We start from the raw sequence: 23,131 nt of genomic DNA, 5'->3' as shown, positions 1-23,131 counted from the left end.
AACTTTGGGTAAAGGGTTCCCCTGACCATGGTTTTCACCTGAGTAGTCAGGTTCCAAGCCAGAATCAGCAGCATCCCTAGACTGTGAAACAACATTTTCAAAGGAAGTGCTCCTTTCAGCCCTGCCCTGTCAAATTTCCCCCATGAGGCTAGATCTGATAAGAATTTAGCCTGTGGAACCAAAAATGTTCCCCACGCCCTGGCATGGAGCATTGGCAGTGCCACTCTTTTTATGAGGCATATGGCACCTCTTCCATTAAAAACAACCAAAAACAATGGCTTCTTTATAAGGAAGTTTCTCACAAAAGGAATTTTTTTCACACCAGGGGCCTCTCTCGATTTCAGTATGATTGTTTTTGATTTCTTAAATTTTAAACCCCAAAAGAGAAGAATTTGAAGTGGTCCTCTCAGACTTGCTAGCCCAAGGAATCTTTCCTAGTCACTGGGATCTGGTAAGGCAAACAAAGAATAACCCTTACAAAATCTTTTGTTTTGTTTTTTTAATGTGCAAAGGAAGGCGTTCTTGACTCCATGATTGTCACAGTCCTTCTTTCGAACCAGGAATGGCACACTGGAAGCACTAAATTGCTCCCAGATGCCTTTTGTGCAATAGTAGAATGGATAAGGGCAGGGTGCTGAGGGGGCTCAACATTGGGGTTCACCATTCTTTGTCATGTCTTACACACACACACACACACACACACACACACGTTTTCAGAGAAGCCGCCAAGGAAACCCTTCCTCTCACCACCACATCCAGCCATTAACTCTCTCACTCCTTGTTGTCCAGAATTGGAAACGGCTAGAAAGGAGACAAGCAGCAAGGCAGAAGAATCTTATTTGTTGAGAATGTCCTGTTTGTTTAGAGGAGGAGGGGTGAGCAAATGTTCACATATCCAGTATTGGTTCATAGAGAATATGAAAGGTCGGTGGGAGAGGCAGGGAACTGAAAACAACAACATGGGTAAGAACATGGGATAAAAGCCACTTGTAGTGCGGTGTAATACACTGAGAAGGAGAAGCAATTCGGAAAAGAAGGAACAGGTAAGGTTCCCACTATTATTATTAGTATTAGTATTAGTATTTTAGTATTAGTATTACTGCTGCAGCTGCCGCTAATTCCACTACTGTTGCTGTTGCTGCTGTTTATGAATGAATGTATACCTCACCAAATACCCCTGATGAGACCCACAGGCTGAAAGTCCCTCATGAGCTGAACTGAAAAAGATGAGAAATGCCCACACGGTGCAAACATGACCTCTCTGTTTTATTCCCTAGGGTAATTTACAAGCTTTTCGATTGGAGCAGTCATGTCCAAACAGCACCTCTTCCTTGCAGCCTTCCTCCTGCTTCTCCTCCAGCTTCCACCAACAACTCCCAGCCCCTGCCAAATATTCCACAGATCCATCTGCATGAAGCAGGACAGCTTTGTGCCCGGCCACAGCTTCATTGGCGAGGGGGTGGACATCACCTCACTGGAGAGAAAGGGAGCGTTTGTGGTGGACACCAGCCAATGGCAGGGCCCCAACGGGACGTGCATCCTCTGCCGGAATCCCTTGATGAACGGGCAGCTGCAGAAACTCCCTTTGGCTGGCGTGGACTGGTGAGTACTTCATACGTGTCATCAGGATGTCAGCAGTTCCATTGAGAATTTGGATGTGGATGTCGCAAATTCAATGGCCAAGGAGGTGAAGAACGACTGGAAAGCAGAGCTGGGGTTCGGCACAGTGTTAAGCAAAGCAGGGCTGGAGCTGCCTAAGATGCGGGTGGCCCTTGCTGGATCTCACTCCCGGATGGCTATTTATGCACATGAGAAATCCCGCCAGGACAGCCATATTTTTGTGAGGCAAGAGGTCTCCTGTGCATACTACAGGTGAGCACCAGTACCCTACAGAGTTGGCTGGTCAGAGTAAGTAATAAGATAGGAGCCAGTGTGGTGTAGTGGTTAAGAGCGGTGGACTCATAATCTGGGGAACCGGGTTCGCGTCTCCGCTCCTCCACATGCGGCTGCTGTGTGACCTTGGGCCAGTCACACTTCTCTGAAGTCTCTCAGCCCCACTCACCTCACAGAGTGTTTGTTGTGGGGCAGGAAGGGAAAGGAGAATGTTAGCCGCCTTGAGACTCCTTAGGGTAGTGATAAAGCGGGATATCAAATCCAAACTCTTCTATAGGGGTCCTTGATAGAGACAGCCCGTTTCGTTGAAGCGCAATATGCTGTAAAGTTACCAACATTTGACAGCAGAAAATTGATACATGTGTTTTAGGTAAAATCAGTGTTTTTGTGCTTCTCGTTTTCTGAGTTGCAAGAATTTCAAGGAAGCCTTTACGAGGGGAAGAAGTATCTTTGGGGGGAGGAAGAACACCTGACTTTCCCCAAAGTAGCCAGGGAACTGTAATTTCCCCCTCACAAAGCTACAATTCCCAGCACCCTTTATTAAAAACAAATTCCAGGATTGTTCAGGATGAAACTCTGAATTGGCAAATATATGTTTTGTTCTAATATGGGGAAATTGAAATGCTTAATAGATATGGAGCAATTAATTTCAAGGCCAGCAATGGCATAAAAACCATATAAATTTTCACAAAGGGGAGAGATTGCTCACTTGGGATTGGACAACATTACAATGATGCCATTAGCAAATGAACCTATGGAATGTTCTACTCCCAGAATGCATACCCCCTTGATATTAGAAGTGGATCTAATTCTTTTATCCAGAGTTTCTATGACAAATGCAAATAGCACTGGGAACAAACGATGCCCTGACTTCTCTTAAAGTACAGAACCCATTTGTGACTGTTTCTGATGACAACCCCAAGTATTGTTGGCCAATTAAGTATAAAATTGTTTCCTGAAATAAATAATAATAATTAAAACAACATTTCCAGAAACACCCATTACACACTGTCAAACTGTGAATGTGTCTAGAGAGATAAATAATTTCCAAATTCTTTATCTTTACCCTTGGGATCACGTCAACAATGTTCCGTCTAGGAATAAAGCCTGTCTGATCAGTAGATATAAATAAACTAATATGTGCATTTTATCCTGCAAACTATAACTGCCAATAACAATTTATTAGGTTGCGTCCCTGACCATTGGCCATGCTGGCTTGGGCTGATGGGAGCTAGACTAAAAAAAAATATGGACCCCTCAGGCTTCTCTTCTGTCATGCAGATGGAAGTATGTGGTTGTGGATAACACTATTTATCTTTGCTTATTCTGTTCCTCCTTTTTTCTTCTTGAGCAGGCTGAGACTCCGCCATAGACGCTCACTCCTAGCCTCCCATTTCTCCCGCGCTCTGGCCAGTCTGCCAAGGAGGAATAACTCTGAGGAATACCAGCATTTTATCGACATCTATGGCACCCACTACATCAGCAATGTGCAGGTGGGCGGGCGATTGCGCCACCTGCTGGCTGTGCAGACATGCAAGATGGCCCTGTGGGGCATTACTGCTTCCAGCTTTGAGAGCTGTTTGGGCTGGGAGGTTTCTCTGGGACACAAGTGGTTATTCGGGTCCACTTCCCTGAGTTCTAAGTGTGAAGATCTCCGGAGGACTTACACTCGTGGAATCTTCCACGATGCTTATGCCAAGCAGCGCACTGAAATTGTGGGAGGAGAGAAGCGAGCAGAGATTCTCTTCTCTAAACCTGGAGCCCAGAACTTCTCTGCATGGATGGAGAGTGCAAAAACAAAGCCTGGGCTGGTTTCCTATTCTCTCCTACCCTTGCACACCTTGTTGAACCAACGGGATCCAAGGAGGGATTTGCTGAAGCAATCCATCGTGAACTATATAAACCAGAGGGCCCTGAAGAGGAACTGTTCACAACCGTGTCCACGCTGGAGCTCTCAGAGCTCAGATGAGGAATGCACCTGCCGCTGTCACCACGGCAGCTTCCACAGCAATATGTGCTGTGCCTGGGAGCGGGGCAGAGCACATCTCAAATTTATTGTGCACAGAGGATACAACCTTAGGGGTAACTGGTTAGGTATCACTGATGGTTATGTCAAAATTTTCTTCCACGGTCAGGAAAGGAGGACCATAGTCATCCCACATAACAATAACCCCTGGTGGACTGAACCTATTGATTTTGGGGCTGTCACACTGTCAGGCCACGACGTCTTTGAGGTGCAGCTCTGGAACAAAAACCTGTGGGGCGATCGTATTTTAGGCCACTGTGGCCATAGCCTGCAGGCTGGAGCTGGTACTGTCTGGCACAAATGTCCTGCAACACATGGGCACTTTGATTATTATTACACACTGGTTTGTGGTCACACATTGAGTGGCCCTTCCTGTCATAATTACGTCCCCTTACGGCTGCCCACTTCTTATTTCAATTAGTTCCCTCCCCAACCATCCTTTGCCATATGTTTCAGGACCTTATGCTGAAGAAGTAGGCAGGTTCATTGAAAAAATCAGCCAAAGTTACTTAACAGCTACCCTGTCTGCATTTAATAGCTGCTTACTGCAATCTGTGGTGAAGATGAACAACAGTAAATATGTGTATAGTTTATTTTGTTTTACAATTTAAAATACTCATTTTACATTCTTAAGATATCAATGATTTCCCTTCTTCTCTTTCCATGGTTCATATTTTACAACAACTATACCATTCAGTATTTCATTAATGCATCCATCAAAACTTGTTTTCACTATTGAATTTATCTTAATGCTGCCAGCATTTTCAGCTGTACACAATTATTTTCCATATATTCAATAAACGTTTTCCAATCTTCTATAAACGTATGTTCTTCTTGTTCTCTTATTCCATATGTTAAGTCTGCAAGTTGCGCATAAACCGTCAACTTAAGTTGCCATTCTTCTTTAATTGGAACCTTGCTCGTTTTTCATTTGGGGACTAACAAAACACAAGCCGCAGTAAACAACCTTTTTTGACACCTGGGAATTTCAGTTTGAATTATCCCTAACAGAAATAAATATCGCCTTTAATTTATCATGGTTACAAAAGTGCTTAAGATAGAGTGCATTAAGGGTTTTTGAAAAACTGATTCAAGAACAGAAGCAGATATGGACCCCATGCAATATGCAAGAATGAATAGTGGTGGACAGATGGCAAGGAGGCCAGAACCCCTTAACCTCTGTGTGATTTGAGCAAAACATTTCTGGGCTGAACTCATGATTTCTGGATATCATGAGCTCTAGGCACGTCTAGCACAGATCTCCAGTTTCAAACCCCAAGCTAAAATTCTGATAGTTACATGGGATACAATGGGGACAATGGTTCCCCTAATCAAACAGGATTAAGATTCTTCTGCTTTATTACTTGCCTCCTTTACAGCGGTTTCCAATTCTGGAAAACAAGGTTTGAATTATAAGTGAGTCACAAAGGCTGAATGTGGTGGTAAGGGGAGGAAGGGCTTCCTTGGCAGCTTCTCTGACAACATTGTGTGTGTGTGTGTGTGTGTGTGTGTGTGTGTGTGTGTGTGTAAGACAAGACGAAGAGTGGTGAACCCCAATGTTGAGCCCTGTCAGCCCTCTGTCCTTACCCATTCTACTTTGCAAACACTAAAGGCATCTGGGTGCAACTTACCCATTCTGCCATCCCCAGTTTGGAACAAGGACTGCTAAAATCATAGCGTCAAGAAGGCCTTCCTTTCCGCATTTTTTCCAAAATGGTTTTTGGGCAGTTTGTTCTTTGTTCTCCGTAGCAGAGCTCAGTAAGAGGACTGCTTACAACCCTTTTCTTTTTGGGTTTGAAAATCCCAGTCAAACCAGAAGAATCATACAGGGATAAAGGCTCCCAGAAGGAAGAAAAGGAATCGTATTTGTTTATGTGAGAAATTCCTTATAAAGAAGCCATTGTTAAAAAACTAAAATCTGGAGGCAGCCTCATAAAAAGAGTTTCAATGTGAGTGCTCCATGCCAGGGGTGAAGGGACTTTTGGCTCTGCAGATGTTTATCAGTTCGAGCCTCACAGGCCAAATTTGACAGGTGGACAGGGTTATGTTGCTGAATCTGGCTTTGAAACTGAATATGTAGGGGACAGCCATGGTCAAGGGAGCCCTTCACCCAAATGAGGATGATTCAAGAGTTACTCCTGTTCCTTGAGAATATAATTCTGGTCACGGTGACACAAGCCTTAGTTTCTGGGAGGAACTCTGAAGTGCTGGTTGTGATTTCCAAGGCTATATATGGCTTTGGACCAGGATACCTAAAGAAGCAGCTTCATCCATACAGACATGGTCCATGAATGGTAATTTCCTATGGAGGCTGTTTTGGGTGTCCCACCAACATCTGAGGTGGGATGTAGCAAAGGGCAAATCCTGTGACTGCACTCTCTCTGATGCAAGTGCTCCTTTTCCCCTTTAGCTTCTAATGTGATTAGATTTAGAAGCTTTTATCAAAATCCAGAATAAAGTCATTGCATAGCTGGGCTTTTTAGCCAAAAGGTTTGTTTACAAATAATTGCTGAGCATATTCAGCTCTGTTTCAGTTCTGTTCACAACACAGCCTGCTTCAGCAGGTTTGTCATGTGTTTCTCTGGATATGAAACGAAAATTCCTGGCTTAAATAATAAAGGACAAGGGAAAACATTCCAGTTCTCTGCTGTTTCACAACTGCTCTGTTTTCTTAGCTGAAACCACCAAAATGAAATATGGCTACAATGTGTGTGAGAGTGAGAGACACACACACACACAGAGAGAGAATGTCTTTATCAGAACATCCGGTGTTTTTTTCCTCCATCTTGAGGGGTTACAAAAAACAAAGCAATTTCCTCAAACCTTCAGATTATCTCTGCCTCCCTCTAGAGACTTAAGGGGTGAGATGTGTGGTGCGGAATCTAAGAAGTTCCGATATTGTTTATGTTGAGAGGTTGGACAGTTCTCAAAAGAGACATGGAGGTGAGCGAACTGGGTAGAGGTATGGGAATAATCTCCTAGCTGAGAAGTTTCCCTGCTTTTCCCCTCCACTATGAAGGTGCTAGAATTTCAGGATCAAAATGTTTTTCACCCTAGGGGCAGGGGGTTGTTGTCGGCATCCATCTGTCTTAAGAGACAATGGAGTGTACTTCCGGGGGTCAAGTCGAACTGCTGCGTTAGCAGCACTGAAGTGATATTCAATAGTGTGCAAGCCTGGGCAGTGTGTGTGCCCAGATGACAGGGCTCCACTCTCGGCCTTGCTGATATGGTCCAAAGAAAAGCAGAGCAAGATATAGAGGCTCCTATTTGTGGAAACATTTAAAAGGGCAATTGGCACTTCTGAATTGATGCATTTGAAAGAAATAATTACCTTGTGAGTCCATAAGGGGTTTGAAGGACTCCCCAAGAGGATGGATTTGAATTACTCTGCAGGATGAAACTACAATATTTTTTTTCTAGTTTCTCCCTTCGCTCTTGAAAAGGCACATTTCGATTCATTGGCTAAGGAAACTCCTGGAATATGCTCAGTAGAGGTTAAGGTAAAGGTAAAGGGACCCCTAATCATTAGGTCCAGTTGTGGCCGACTCTGGGGTTGCGGCACTTATTTCACTTTATTGGCCGAGGCAGCCGGTGTACAACTTCCAGGTCATGTGGCCAGCATGACTAAGCCGTTTCTGGCGAACCAGAGCAGTGCACAGAAATGCCATTTACCTTACCACTGGAGCAGTACCTATTCATCTACTTGCACTTTAACGTGCTTTCGAACTGCTAGGTTGGTAGGAGCAGGGACTGAGCAACGGGAGCTCACCCTGTCACGGGGATTCGAACCACCGACCTTCTGAGCGGCAAGCCCTTGGCTCTGTGGTTTAACCCACAGTGCCACCTGTGTCCCGACTAGAGGTTAGCTGTCCATATATTGTGTGTAACCTAGCTATGGCTTGCACATGAGAGTAGATACAACCTCCTTGGAGAAGCCCACATTTTACCACTGGATCAAATCAAACAGGGACTGTGCCTGGGGGCGGGGCAAAGCACACCTCAAATTTATTGTGCACAGAGTATACGACCTTAGGGGTGACATCTTCAGTGGCACCAATGGCTATGTCAAAATTTTCTTCCAAGGTCAAGAAAGGAGGGCCAGACTCATTGAAGATAATGATAACCCTTGAAACCCTGGATTTGGGACTTTAATGCTGACAGGCTACAATGAGGACAAGCTAGAGGTCTGAGACAAAGATATCTGGTACGATAAGCTTAGCATCCAACCTGAGTCCCTCTCTTCACCGTGGAATTATATATTTTTAGTTTGCATTGCATGCAGAACAGGTGGGGTCTCTCTGACCTGTGGGTCAAATGTGAGTCACCAGGGGTTCAAATTTGGCCTGCAGGGCCATTCCCCCAAAACCATACACAGCCGTCCCACGCTATACTGTATATGTGATATCAGTATGGGGCAGACAGAGATGTGGCTGCCAATGTATAATCAGGAGCCTTACATTAGGCATCTTATCATGCATGCCGTGGGATTGATGGGTGGTTGAGAGAAGGTCAGCAGAAAGCAGGCTTTGGCGATGCAGCTATGCATTGTGTTTTGAAGTCCCGACTTTGGGACTTCAAGGCACCCAATCACTTGACAGCATTGTGGCGACTGGCAGACTTGCCCACTTGTCATATTTGGGCCATGAGGCTAGCCGTGATAAGGATAAATAAAGATATGGCCTCTTGGAGCCAAATGGTTTCTCCACTTCCTGGCACCATTGCATCTCTTTTTATGAGGTCCCCTCCAGACATTTTGGGTTTTGTTTTATTTTTTTTAAAATAGGCTTCCTTATAAGGTTTTTCCTCACAAAAATAAACAGTCCCTTTTCCCCAGTAGTGGCCGCTCACTATCCTGGTATGATTGTTCCTGTTTTGTCTTAAATTTTAAACCTCAAATAGACAAGATTTTAAAGCTGTTCTCTCAGGCTCACCCATGTAGAAAACTTCTCCTTTCCACTGGACTCTGTCAAAGGTAAGAAAGAACCACCCTTCAAAACTCTCTTGTTTTTTTTAATGTGCAAAAGCTTTGTGACTGTGGCAATCCTTGAATGACAGGCTGGAAACATTAAATCACACCCGGAAGAGGCCTTTAGTGTTTGCAGAAGTGGGACAGACGAAAATATGGGGTGTTAAGAGGGTTTGAGATTGGGATTCACCCTTCTTCTCCTCCTCCTCCTCCTTCTCTCTCTCTCTCTCTCTCACACACACAAACCACTTTTCAGGAAAGCCGTCAGGAAACCCCTCCCTCTCACACAGACACAGAAACACACAACACACTGGCCTTTGTTATTTTCCTATAATCCAAGACATGTGTGCCAGAATTGGAAGCAGCTGCAAAAGAAGAGAGCGTGAAGGCCAAAGAAGCATCTTATTTGCTAAGAACGTGATTGGAAACTGTCCTGTTTGTTTTCGGGGCAGAGGGGTGAGTGAGTTTCTACCCGTCCAATCTCTGCTTAGCAAGAATATGAAAGAGAAAGTAGGTCAGTGGGAGAGGGAGGGAATTGGAAAAATAGCCTGCGGGTGGGAACAGAGATGGAAAGACAATTCGTTGTAGCGCCATGTAATATACACTGAGAGGGCAAAGCAGTTTGGAAATGACAGAACGGGTAAGGTTTGCCACTGCATTCATTTATTATTATTATTATGAATGAGTTTATATTGCACCGTATACCCTTAATTAAACCCACAGGCTGGAAGCCTCCCCCCCTGCCCAAATGAATATCATGCAGAGTATATTTGGGTTTACACTGAATTGATGTTCTGCATTCCCAAGATGCAAAGATATGTAACACTTAAAGCTTTACTCCTTGTTGCAACTCTATGGCATGGGAAGTGACATCTGTTGGGTTTCTGCCCATCACCAAGCTATTAAAGATAGAGGTCGGGATAGGCGATGGTGCCAGGTCAGGAAGAGCTTCTGGTGCCCAGGTGGTACATGCCAGTTTTTAGATTGCAGTTGTAACTTCCATGCATAGTTCCAGGGCTTCCTCTTAATGTTTACGTTCCTGCTGTACAGTTGGTGGCCTCCTCAGCCATGAAGTTCACTGGGTGGCCAGTCCTTGGGCAAGTTGCTGAACTTCATCCTAATGAGAGAATGGTCCATGTGGTGCTCTTCAGACATTGCTAGACTACAGCCACATCCCTGCCCCTTGACGGTGCTGGCTGAGGTTGAAGGGAATTGCGAGTCCAGCAACATCTGAAGAGCACTATGCTGGTCACCCATGCCCTTAAACCACTGTGGATAAGCTGTGGCCCTCCAGGTTCCCATCATCCCTAGCCATTGCGACATGCTTGTTGGAGCTAATGGGAGCTGTCGTGAACCAAAGTATAGGGCCAAAGGTTCTCCACACTGGGCCTCAGATACATTAGCAATGGCCATGGGTTGCGGGGGGAGACCTACTTGGCATGTATAATGTCCCAGGCTCACCTGCTGGTAGTTCCAGTTCAGAAGGATGAGGTAGGAACAGGTGATGTGAAACACCATCTGCATGAGACCCTGGAGAGCTGCTGAGTGGACAGTCTTGGGTTAGATAGACAAATAGTGCGACTTGGTAAAACACAGCTCCCTGACGCCCAGTACGATGAGATAAAAGTTCATTTAAGCAAGGCTGAGTGTTTTGTTTGAAAACAGGGGCTCACAGATGTGGGAAATGCCTAGACAGTGCAAAGAAGCTGTCAGGGAACTGCCATCAGTGCCGGAGGGAGAGAGCAAAATCCAGAGGGATTCCGGAGAGCATTCCAGGATTGGGAGAGGCAGCCCATCTTCTGGGGAAGAGAATCAGCGTAGCACCAGTGGAGAAGGGGGGCAGAAGGGGGAAGCGGCGAGGTGGTCCCATGACTCCTTGCCGGGGACCAGCGGGGTGAGTAGAGGTCCTCCGCTGCCTACGCCCTCCTTGTGCAGAAGGCCTTTGCGCAGAGAGAGTAGGAGAAGACTAGGCGTCAAAGAGCTTCTTTGCTGGAAGAAGTTTAAGAAACGCCCACTGACGGATTCTGCCAGCAATTGAGACAGCCACGGCTGAGTGGCTGTCCGGACAGAAAAGGTTCACTCAGGCAATCCAGCCAGGTGTTTGCACCGGCTTACGCACGAGCAACCCCTAGAACCATTACAGAAGCCCTCTTTGCTTTGTTCTGCAGGGTTATTTACAAGCCTTCTGCCTCCTGTAGTGAAGGATCCCACCAGAGCAATCATGCCCCAACAACACCTCTTCCTAGCAGCCCTCCTCCCATTTCTCTTCCTACTTCCACCAACAACTTCCAGCCACTGCCAGACATTCCACAGATCCATCTGCATGAAGCAGGACACCTTTGTGCCTGGCCATAACTATATTGGTGAGGGGGTGGACATCACCTCACTGGAGAGAAAGGGAGCGTATGTGGTGGACACCGGCCGATGGCAGGGCCCCAATGGGACGTGCAAACTCTGCCGGAATCCCTTGATGAACGGGCATCTGCAGAAAGTCCCCTTGGCTGGCGTGGACTGGCAGGTGGCCCGCTCGTGCCATCGGCAAGTCAGCAGCTCCGTGGAGAATTTGGATGTGGATGTCGCCAACGCGATGGCCACGGAGGTGAAGAATGACTGGAAAGTAGACCTGGGTTTGGAGATGGAGACGAACAATGACAGGGAAGAAGACCCGGGGCTGCCTAAGGCCCGTGTGGCTTTTGCTGGGTCTCGATCCCGGATGGCTATTTATGCGCATGAAAAATCCCGTCAGGACAGTTACAGCTTTGTGAGGCAAGAGATTTCCTGCACATACTACAGGTGAGCACCAGTAGCCCTCTCAAGAGGGACTTGCGTAGTCTGGTACAGCAACTGCCCTGGTTGACAGTTCGTTTCTGGGCCCAATTTAAGGTGTTCACATTAGTGTTTAAAGTTCTAAGCGATTCAGGACCTAAGTACCTGAAAGACTGCCTCCTTCCCCATAGACACCCTCTGGTGTTATGAGCAGCAGAGGGGACCCTCTTGGTTTCTCCGCCACTCTCACAAGCATGGCCTAGGAGAAAACATTCTCTGTGACAGCTCCTAAGCTGTGGAATCCCTCCCCACAGAGGTGGGTCTGGCATCTTCATAATTCAGCTTTCAGTGAATGCTGAAGACACACCTCTTTACCCTGCCATTCATCCATTCATTTTTTTTTTTTTTTAGTTTTATACATTTCAATGATTTCACAATCAGTTTAACGTTTCAAAACTCGACTTCCTTCCCCCTCTTTCTGCGGTTCCTATATATATATATATATATATATATATATATACAGTGGTGCCTCGCAAGACGAAAAGAATCCGTTCCGCGAGTCTTTTCGTCTTGCGGTTTTTTCGTCTTGCGAAGCAAGCCCATTAGCGGATTAGCGCTATTAGCGCTATTGGCAGTTTAAGGGCTATTAAAGGCTTAAGGGATTAGCGGTTTAGCTGCTAAAAGGCTATTAGCAGCTTAGTGCTTCAGAAAAAGGGGTTGGGGAGCGGAAAAAACCCCTCAAAAATTTTCGTCATTTTCGAAATTCGTCTTGCGAAGCGCCTCTGCAAACGGAAAACCCTTTCGTCTTGCGGGTTTTCCGTCTTGCGAGGCATTCATCTTGCGGGGCACCACTGTATGTGTGTGTATATATATATATATATATATTTCTGCATATTCCAAATTAACTCAATTTACTCATTTATTCTTCTACTTTAAATATATACTCTTATAAAACTGCAGGTTATTACAAGAATCCTGCCAATGTTCTTATCTGTTTACAGTTTATTTGTAAATATTCCATAAACCATTTTCATTCTGTTATAAAAAGTTTAATTTGATTTCTTATTTTTCCAGCAAGTTTCGCCATTTCTGCATATTCCATAAGTTTTTTGTATCCATTGTTCTTTTGCTGGGACTTCTTTTTCTTCTTCCCCTGCCTTTTGACACTAGCTGTGTACATTTTTAGGACCCACCTTGTTTCTGTGGTTGTAGTTTTATGCATCCTGTTTTAATTGTAACCATTCCAGGATGAAGAGCAGACAATAAAATAATAACAATCTTTGCTCCTTCAGTACAGAATGCTATAAAGTTGCTATAAATTTTGCTTACAAGATTGTGCTCCACTTTTTCTCTGCCTGTGCAGGTTGAGACTCCTCCAGAGACCCTCACTGTTGGCCTCCCACTTCTCCCGCGCTGTGGCCAGGCTGCCAAGGAATAACAACTCTGAGGAATACCAGCATTTTATCAACATCTATGGCACCCACTACATCAGCCATGTGCAACTGGGTGGGCGACTGCGCCACCTGCTGGCTGTGCAAACCTGCAAGATGGCCTTGTGGGGGATTACCGCTTCCACCATCCAGCGCTGCTTGAACTGGGGTGCTTCTCTAGGAGTTGACTGGCTGTTTGGCTCCGCTTCCCTGAGCTCCAAGTGTGAAGATCTCAAGAGGGCCTACTCCCGTGGAATCCTCGAGGACGCTGATGCCAAGCAGCACATCGAAGTTGTGGGAGGAGATAAGCAGGTGGAGATGCTCTTCTCCAAAACTGGAGAAGCCCAACTCTTCTCTGCATGGATGGAGAGTGCAAAAACAAAGCCTGGGATGGTTTCCTACTCCCTCCTACCCTTACACACCTTGTTGAACCAGAGAGACCCAAGGAGGGATTTGCTGAAGCAAGCCATTGTGGGCCATATCAACCAGAGAGCCCTCAAGAGGGACTGTCCACAACAGTGTCCACGCTGGAGCTCCCAGAGCTCAGGTGAGCAATGCACCTGCCTGTGTCAGCAGGACGGCCTCAACAACGATATGTGCTGTGCCTGGCAGCGAGGCAGGGCCCGCCTCACGTTTGTTGTGGTCAACGGGTCCAAGCTTTGGGGCGACCACTTCACGGCCACCGATGCTTATGTCAGGATTTTCTTCCAAGGTCAAGAAATGAGAACCAGCGTCGTCAGAAACGACAACAACCCTCAGTGGTTGGAAACCCTGGACTTTGGGACGGTCACATTGGCAGACCACAATTCTTTTGAGGTTCAGCTCTGGGACAAAGACGTCTGGCGAGATGACCTTCTGCAGGGCTGTTTCCACCGGCTGGAGGCCGGGGCTGGGACTATCCGGCACAGATGTTATGCGCCTCATGGATACGTCGAGTATTATTACTTGCTGGAATGTGGCCGCACGTTGGGTGGCCCTAGCTGTCAAAATTATGTCCCCCTACGACTGCCAACTTCTCATTTCAACTAGTCACCCCCTGCTAATTCAGTGCTTTTTCCTTGTTCCATTTATTTCAGGACGATGGGATTTGTAGTCCAACAATGGCTAGAAGGCCACAGGTTCCTCCACCCATTGAGGACAAAGTTGGGACAGACCCTATTGAGACAGATTCAAAAGAAATCTGGCAGATCTGGTGTTGGGGCCTAGTTGGTCCACATTGTTATAAACATACAAAGCATCTTTATGCAGAGTGAGACCACTTGTTTGTCTGGCCTTATACTCTGCCTGGTAGAGGCCAGGCTCTCAGGATCCCTCAGGCAGAGATAATCTCTTAGACTGTTTCCTATCTCTGCTGTTTTCCTGCAGCTATGAGTCAGCGTCTGGAGATTCCCAGCCCCACAAGAGTGGGTGAATCACCAGTTTCTTTCTCTCCAACTCCTGCTTTACAAATACATATTTGTGTTTACACATGCGTTGCTTTTATGCACCTCACCCTGCAAAATCCTCCATGGATTACAGACATTCCGAATTAGAAATTTGGTATTTTGAAAAAATAAATATGTTGCAAGGTAGCAGATATAATGAGCTCTATTCATTATAGTGGTGATGAAAATACTACCTTCTGTGGGACATGATAAAGGCCCACAGCAAACTCCCTAGACAAACCTGTCTATCCCACCTCTCTTGATACAAATGCCCAGAGTAACAAAAGTGAATTTGTTTTTAGACCTGTAGAGGAAGAGGTGGAATTCCACACCACAGGCTCAGCTGGGTCCAGTTGCTCATCTTCTGGAACAATTTGCTCCCAAAAGAGATAGCTATGGCTTTTAAAAGAGACTTTGAAAGAAGATCAGATAGATTCATGAAGGTGAAGGTTATCAATGACTACTAGGCACGATGGCTAGATTCTACCTCCACTGTCAGAGGTGGGAACACTGCTATTGAGCTCAGGACCTGCTTCTGGCCTTCCTACGGGCATGGTTTATGGTGTTTTATGTGCTTTTCTTTGTGCCTTGTGTCCTTAGCAATCATCTTAGTGGTTTTCCCACCTGTCGTTGGGATGTTTTGGTAAGCACCATATGGTACACCAGATAAGCACGCTTGGTACCCCTGGAATTTTGCACTGCTCAAAGGCTGGGGTGCTGTGTACCATAATAATACAAAAAGAAAGGAGGTCTGTGGGAGAGGGTGGGAACTAGGCGGGGGGAACAGCTTGCAAGTGACAATGATCAGAATAGGGAAAGAGATAAGTTGAGATTTCAGTTGATATTTCCTTCTTCTTTGCAGCATATTATGTTATAAAGTCACCAGCATTTTACAGATGTTTTACAGCATTTTACAAGCTGTCTGAGGACAAACGCCGGCTCCCTCGGCCAGTAAAGTGAGATGAGCGGCACAACCCCAGAGTCGTCCACGACTGGACTTAACGGTCAGGGGTCCCTTTACCTTTAACACATGTTCTAGTGCTTCTTTTATGATTGGACGTAAAAGGAAGTTGTTGGGAAAATAAATTGATGGAGTGTTCCACTCCCCGAATGCATACTGGATAAATACAATCTAATTTTATTCTCCAAAGTTTCAATGATCAATGCAAATAGCAGTGGGAACAAAGGATGTCCTACTTAGGTCCTGTCTTAAGATGTGCACTCAGGTAAGAGAATCCATTTGTGGCTGTTGTTGCAGACAACACCAAGATCAATTAAAGATAAAATCATTTCTAAATTTAGGTGTGTTTGTTTTGTTTTTTTAAAAAACACCTTTTCAGAAACACCCACTCCACATAGTCAAAATCTCTGAATGTGTCTAGAGAGACAATCCCCACTCCCACCCCAAGTCAGATTCTGTGTCACACTGAGTGCCCTTTGGATCAAGTCAACCATGTTTTCTCCAGGAATAAAGCTTGTCTGATCAGTAGATATAAACCAACCAATACAGTGGTACCTTGGGTTGCATACGCTTCAGGTTACAGACTCTGCTAACCCATAAATATTACCTCGGGTTAAGAACTTTGCTTCAGGATGAGAACAGAAATCGTGCAGTGGCGGTGCGGCGGCAGCGGGAGGCCCCATTAGCTAAAGTGGTGCTTCAGGTTAAGAACAGTTTCAAGTTAAGAACAGACCTCCAGAAAGAATTAAGTACTTAACCTGAGGTACCACTGTATGTACATTTAACCTGAAAACTATAACTGGCAATAATAATTTGTTAGGCTGCATCCCAGGCCATTGGCCATGCTGGCTGGAGCTGATGAGAATCATCATCATAATTAAACAATCGTACTTAACATGCCAGTCCCTCCACTATATATGTGATGTTGATCTATGGGACAGGTAGAGACATGACTGCCAGTGCATAATCGGGAACATTATAATATGCTCCTGATCATGCAGAGGCAAGAGAAAGCAGGTGTTGGGTCCACAGCCCATCAGTTGAGCCAAGGTCAGCGGAGAGCAGGCTTTGCGGTATCGCAACATGCCCAATCACCTGACATCATTGTGGTGACTGACAGATGGGTGTCCCCGCCCCTTTGTCACATTTGCAGCAGAAGGCTAGATCTAATAAGGATCTGGCCTGTGGAGCAAAAAAGTTCCCCCACTCCCTAGAACAATTGGAACTTCTTCTATGAGGCCTCTGCCAAACTTTTTGCATTGGGGGGGGGGGAGGCTTCCTTATAAGGAATTTCCTCACAAAAGCAAACGGTCCGTTTAGTGGCCACTCACTATCCTGGTATGATGGTTTCAGTTTTGTCTTGAATTTTCAACCTCAAAAGAAAGGAGTCTGAAGTGGTCCTCTCAGGCTCACCAACCTGCAGAATCTTTCCTTGCCACTGGAGCTCTCTGCCAAAGGTAAGAAAGGACAATCCTTCAAAAAAAAAAAAAAAATATTTATTTATTATGTGCAAAGGAAGGCCTTCCTTCTTGGCTCCATGACTGTAGCAGTCACTGATATGAACTGGGAATGACAGACTGGAATGGCAGACTGCTTTTGGTATTTACAAAGGTATGGAGTGGATAAAGAATTGGGTGATAAGAGGATTTGAGATGGGGTTCATCCCTCTTCTTGCCATATATATAGAGAGAGAGAGAGCCATCAGGAAACCCCGGCATCCACCACCACCACCCCTCTCTCTCACACACACACAAAAATACACTGGTGTTTGTGACTCCTATAATTCACACTATTAACACAAGAATTTGAAACAGTGGGAAAGAAAAGAAGAATCCAGTTTTCTGAGAATGTGACTGGGTGCGGTCCTGCCCGTTCAGGGGTGGAGGGGTGAGTGAATGTCCACCAATCCAATCTTGGTTTAGAGACATGCAAAAGACAAAGCAGATCGGTTGGCAAGGGAGGGAACTGGTGGGAACAGAAACCGAAAGGCAGCTGTTGTGGTGCCACGTACTACACTGAGAAGGCAAAGCAGTTCGGAAATTACAGAGCAGGTAAGTTTGCTACTATATTCATTATTTATTATTGTAAATGAGTTTATATTCCACCATGTACTCCTTATTACACCCACAAGCTGGAAGCCCCCACCCCACAGACACTCCCAGCATAAAAGATTTAAGATGCAGAGTGTATCTGGGCTTACACCAGACTGATGTTCTGTGTTCCAAAGATGTGAAGAGATGCAACAGTTAAAGCTTTCCTCCTTGCTCTATCCTGGAGGAAGTGACATATATTGGTCTTCTACTTGTCACCAAGCTAGGAAATAAAAGGCAACAGTGCTAGGTCAGGGAGAACATCTGGTGCCCAGATTATACATGCCTGTTTTTAGGTGGAAATCGGGACTTCTATGGCTAGTCCCAAGGCTTCCTCTTCATATTTATGTTCCTGCTGTACATTCAGTCGCCTCCTCAGCCATGAAGTTCACTGGGTGGCCATCATTAGAACTTCATTCCAATTATGGAGTAGCCAATGTTCAGACATTGCTCAAGTAAAGCAACATCCCTGACCATTGACAGCCCTGGCTGGGGTTGATGGGAGTTGCGAGTTCAGCAACATCTGATTTCAAATTGAACTTAGCCTGATATTTTATTCCCCTTCCTTGCCTCCCCCTCCCCTTTTTATGAAGACTACCCGCTCTGGGATCCCACAGCTAATTCTCCCCTGGTCTCCTCGCTGGCCCAAATAGGACTAATTTAGCCAGCTAGCTCTGGTGATCATCTAATGTTTATTGGATGGATTTCCCCCTTAAATTGATTTTTGAATTCTGGATTTATTGTTATTCACGTTTTACACTGTATTTTATGCTGGTTTTTGTTGCATCAATTAAGTGTTTAAAATTTGTTGTTAGCCGCCCTGAGCCCGGTTTTCTGAACTGGGAAGGGGGTATAAATAAAAAATTTATTAATTATTATTATTATTATTATTATTATTATTATTAGCTCCATGCTGGTGACCCATGACTCAGCCTGTGGTCCTCCAGGCTGCTGCTAAACAATAGGTCCTACATTCCTGGCAACTGAGCCATGGTTGCTAGGGCCCAGAATATACCATTAGGAGTGGCCATGGCTCAGTGATAGACCATCTACTTTGTAGAAGCCAACAGGTTCAGTTCCTGGTACCTCCAGTTAGAAAGGGTCAGGTAGCAACAGGTGATGTGAAAAGAGGGACTCTCAAATGTGGGAAATGCCTGGATGGTGCAAATAAGTCTTCTCTGTTTTATTTCCCATGGTGATTTGAAGCCATCTGCCCCACTGGTGGGGGGAGGATCACAGCAGAACAATCATGTCCCAACAACACCTCTTCCTAGCAGCCTTCCTCCTATTTCTCTTCCAACTTCCACCAACAACTTCCAGCGACTGCCATCGGCACCCCAGCTCCATCTGCATGAAGCAGGACACCTTTGTGCCTGGCCACACCTATATTGGTCAGGGGGTTGACATCACCACTCTGGAGAGAAAGGGAGCGTTTGTGGTGGACACCAGCCAATGGCAGGGCCCCAATGGGACGTGCGTCCTCTGTCGGAATCACTTGATGAACGGGCAGCTGCAGAAACTTCCTTTAGCTGTTGCGGACTGGCAGGTCGTCCGCTCGTGCCATCGGCAAGTCAGCAGCTCTGTGGAGAATTTGGATGTGGATGTTGCCAATGCAATGGCCACGGAGGTGAAGAATGACTGGAAAGCAGATTTGGGATTGGACATGGAGCTGGGGTTCAGCGCAGTGCTGAGCAAATTAGGGCTGGAGCTGCCTAAGATGAGGGTGGCCCTTGCTGGATCTCACTCCCGGATGGCGATTTATGCACATGAGAAATCCCAGCATGACAGTTACAGCTTTGTGAGGCAAGAGGTCTACTGCACACACTACAGGTGAGCATCAGTATCCCTCTAGAGATACAATCAAAGTAAATGATGAGCGGGCGTCCTCAACTGGAAGTTGGATCAAACAGATATAGCAATTCCAGCAGAGGTTTCTAGTGAACTGTGTTCTGCCCCCACAGGGTTCAGTTATTCATTCGTTCTTACTATTCCATTGTTAGACTTCTCTCTCAATTCAGATAGCATTCAACAAAACTCCACAAAGCTCTCATACATAGAATTACTGAAGACTCAAACAAAGGAGGAAGGGAAGCTTTCTTCTTGCTTTGGGAAGAGCCAATAGAAAGAAAGGATAATAGGAAGCAGGAGGCAGATCATCAGCTTGGTTGCAGGCTCAGATGTTCAGGAATTAGGGAAGTGGGCTGGAGGTGGTTAAGTGGCCAGGTCAGGCAGGGCGATTCAGATCAAGAGCTCAGCCCCAGAAGAGTCAGGGGTGGGTCCTGGGAAATAATGCACACCAGTTGATTGACTGTCACCATATCTTTAGTCAACACTGTCACTGGAGGCTCAGGTAACCTTGGTGGCTAGCAGTATTTTGCCCCAGCACTGCCTACTTCACCAGTTCTGGGCCCCTTTGGAGAGAAATTATTTGGCCACTGTCTTCCATGCTCTGGTAACTCCCAGATTGGATTACTGCAATGCATTCTACATGGGGCTGTCCTTGAAGAACATTTAGAAACTTCAGCTGGTCCAAAATGCTGCAGCCAGCTTACTGGTTGGGATTTTTTCAAAAAGGGCCAGATTTGATGACGTGACCATGCATGAGGGATGACCAAAGTTTGTTTTTTTTAGGGTTGAGGTTGAGCTTTTTTTAAGATTGAAGGTTTTTTTTTAGGATTTTACCCCAGGAGATAAACTGCCACAGGGGCCGGATTAAATCGACCAGCGGGGCGGATTAGGCCCCTGAAACAGACATTGGACATGCCTGGTTTAGCTCTAACATATACCCCACTACATTTTAAAGCAGCTGCATTAGTTGCCAGTTCGTTTCCAGTTCCAATTCAAGGTGCTCACATTTGTGTTTAAAGTCCTCTTGCATGTGTACGCTTCCTCTCTTCTGATTCGCAGGAAGCTCTGGGGGCCTTTACAGGGGAGGGATAACATGTTGGAGAGGAAGAAGATCCCTGAAACTTTGCAGGCTTTCCTTCCCTCAAAAAGATGGAGGATTATGGGTGTGGGTGGTGTGGGCAAAACTATAATCTTTGCTTCTAATATCCTGCTCCTCTTTTTCTATTCTTGAGCAGGCTGAGACTCCCCCATAGACCCTCACCGCTGTCCTCTCACTTTGCCCAGCATGTGGCCGAACTGCCAATAAAGAACAACTCTGAGGAATACCAGCATTTTATCGACAGCTATGGCACCCACTACATCAGCCAGGTGGACCTTGGGGGCCGAGTTCGCCACCTGCTGGCTGTGCAGACATGCAAGATGGCCTTGTGGGGGGTTACAGCTTCCAGCATCCAGGACTGCTTAAAGTGGGTGTTTTCTTTGGGAAACAAAGAGGTATTTGGGTCCACTTCCCAAAATGCCAGGTGTGAAGCGATCCAGAAGTTCTACAGTCATGGAGTCTCGCATGAAAACTATGCCAAGCAGCAAACTGAAGTTGAGGGAGGAGATAAGCAGATCGAGATTCTCTTCTCAAAAGCCAGAGGAGCTCAACTCTTCTCGGAATGGAAAAACAGTGCAAAAGCACATCCTGGGCTGGTTTCCTATTCCCTCCAGCCCTTGCACATGTTGCTGAACCACCAGGACCCAAGGAGGGATTTGCTGAAGCAAGCCATTGCGAGTCATATAAACCGGAAGGCCCTGAAGAGGGACTGTCCGCAGCGGTGTCCACGTTGGAGCTCCCAGAGCTCAGCTGAGCAATGCACCTGCCTTTGTCAAAAGGATCGCCTCAACAACAAAATGTGCTGTGCCCGACAGCGGGGTAGGGCACACCTCACCTTTGTTGTGACCAGAGGATCCAACCTTTGGGGCGACCACTTCACAGCCACCGATGCTTATGTCAGAGTTGTCTTTCAAGGTCAAGCGCTGAGGACCAGCATCATCCCATCTGATAACGACCCCTATTGGGATGAAACCCTGGGCTTTGGGACTGTCATGCTGGATCATGAAAACCCCGTTCACGTAGAAGTCTGGGACAATGATGGCTGGCGTGGTAATGAACTTTTGCAGAGGTGTACCCACAATCTGGAGGCCAGGGCTGGTGCTCAATGGTACACATGTTCTCCACAATATGGATACATCGAGTTTTATTACTTCCTGGAATGTGGCCACACGTTGAGTGGCCCCACCTGTCAAGAATATGTCCCGCTCCAGCTGCCAACTTCTTATTTTAACTAGTGTTCCCATCCGCCCATCCAAACCAGTGCTATGTCCTTCTATATTTGAGGACCTTATGCTGAATAGGTGGGGGCAGGTGCATGGAAAAGTAGGATCAGGGCATCCGGTGGCCCAACTGATGTTTCTTGCTGTACTACAGCTCCCAGCACTCCCAGCCAGTACGGCCCATGATTAGTGGTGATGGGATTTGTAGTCCAACAATGGCTGAAACGCCACTGGTTACCTCCCCTGAGATAAATCAAGGGGCAGAGTTGGGACAGATCCTGTTGAGACAGATTCGGATGTAATCTGGCAGTTCTGGGGTTGGGGCCTAGTTGGTCCACAGGTGGTCACAAGGAGCAAAGATGCTTTTATCAGGTGAGCTCTAGCTCTTTAGGCCCCTTGACAGCAACCACATAATTGTTTAAACTCCCCCAACCCTGCCGAAGGTTCTTATAATCATACAAAGCATCTTTATACAGAGTTAGATCACTGGCTCATCTGGCAGAGGCCAGGCTCTCAGGATTACTCAGAGATCAGATCCAAGCCTGCTTCCTTTCCTATCTTTGCTGTGTGTTTTTTTGAAACAGGGTAAGCCACCAGTTTCTTTCTCTCCAACTCCTATGTTACAAATACATATTTGTGTTTACATATGTGCTGCTTTCAACCTTGCAAATCCTTAACTGGTTAAGGATATTCCAGATTTGAAATGTGGTATTCTAGAAAAATAAACATATTGCTAGGGAGCCAATATTCTGCGAACTGCCCTTGCAGACTTATGATTAAGGGCAGTATGTAACAATAAATAAATAAATAATATCTGTTCATCCATGGTGGACTTTGTGCTCTCATATTTCAGCAGCGTCCTGGTCGACTCAGTGAAACTCAGTGCCCCCTCCCCCCCGCCCCCTCACACTCCGTTCTGGCCAGTTAAAGAGATTACTTTCTGCAGGACATGATAAAGGCCCATAGATAATGAACAGCAAAGTGAATTTGTTTTAAGAATTGTAGAAATAGCAGTGGAATTGCAAACCGTAGGCTCAGCTACGAGGTCACCAATTCCATACCATACCTCCACTGGATCCATTCTTTTGCGCTATAAAAATAATGGTGGATGCTGGAAACTGGAAAATGCTGGATGGAGACTAGTCTGAATTGGGTTATGAAGCCGCTGTTAGCTTACGCTTCACCTCTTCCCATTGTACTCAAGATTGCTGGCCGTGAGTCATTCCCAAATCCCAAGCGAGCCACGCAGGCATCCGCGGGAGGGGGGCGGAGTTCCCCCGTTTCCGGCTTCTCCTGCCCAATCTCGGACTTCGCCGGGACCCGTATCGCTGGGGACTCACCCACCTCCAGGAGGCGGCACCCTGCTAGGGTGATGCTCGGCCCTTCTCTCAGACCTTCCCAGAGGCGC

At 46.1% G+C, this 23,131-nt stretch overlaps 3 protein-coding genes across 6 annotated transcripts; all 3 read left to right on the top strand.

Moving 5' to 3' along the window:
• The first annotated feature begins 818 nt into the window (after positions 1-818).
• Positions 819-4,588, top strand: LOC310662969 (perforin-1-like). Its single transcript, XM_083410416.1, is given in 4 exon segments — positions 819-1,043; positions 1,278-1,603; positions 1,607-1,872; positions 3,248-4,588. Coding segments are annotated over 3 exon segments (1,653 nt in total). The 5' UTR covers positions 819-1,043; positions 1,278-1,309; the 3' UTR covers positions 4,341-4,588.
• Positions 4,589-8,571: 3,983 nt separating this feature from the next.
• LOC310662966 (perforin-1-like) lies at positions 8,572-15,802 on the top strand. 4 transcript variants are annotated; one of them, XM_083410402.1, is made up of 3 exons: positions 8,572-8,891; positions 11,054-11,678; positions 13,015-15,802. In XM_083410402.1, the coding sequence occupies exons 2-3, from the start codon at positions 11,107-11,109 to the stop codon at positions 14,108-14,110; spliced, it is 1,668 nt and encodes a 555-aa protein (XP_083266528.1). In that variant the 5' UTR covers positions 8,572-8,891; positions 11,054-11,106; the 3' UTR covers positions 14,111-15,802. The 4 variants fall into 4 exon arrangements, with proteins under 4 accessions (XP_083266528.1, XP_083266531.1, XP_083266530.1 ...); XM_083410405.1 differs by lacking the exon at positions 8,572-8,891 and adding an exon at positions 9,126-9,302; XM_083410404.1 differs by lacking the exon at positions 8,572-8,891 and adding an exon at positions 9,128-9,341.
• Positions 15,803-18,805: 3,003 nt separating this feature from the next.
• On the top strand, positions 18,806-22,538 carry LOC310662332 (perforin-1-like; the record flags this gene model as incomplete). The annotated part of the gene is made up of 2 exons (XM_083409131.1): positions 18,806-19,386; positions 20,640-22,538. The coding sequence occupies 2 exons, from the start codon at positions 18,806-18,808 to the stop codon at positions 21,736-21,738; spliced, it is 1,680 nt and encodes a 559-aa protein (XP_083265257.1). The 3' UTR covers positions 21,739-22,538.
• Between the last annotated feature and the right edge of the window lie 593 nt (positions 22,539-23,131).

The sequence above is a fragment of the Podarcis tiliguerta genome (assembly GCF_965153285.1).
Source record: "Podarcis tiliguerta genome assembly, chromosome: 13".
Lineage (NCBI taxonomy): Eukaryota > Metazoa > Chordata > Lepidosauria > Squamata > Lacertidae > Podarcis > Podarcis tiliguerta.
The sequence above is the reverse complement of the archived record's forward strand: the minus strand, read 5'-3'. Positions and strand labels throughout refer to the sequence as shown.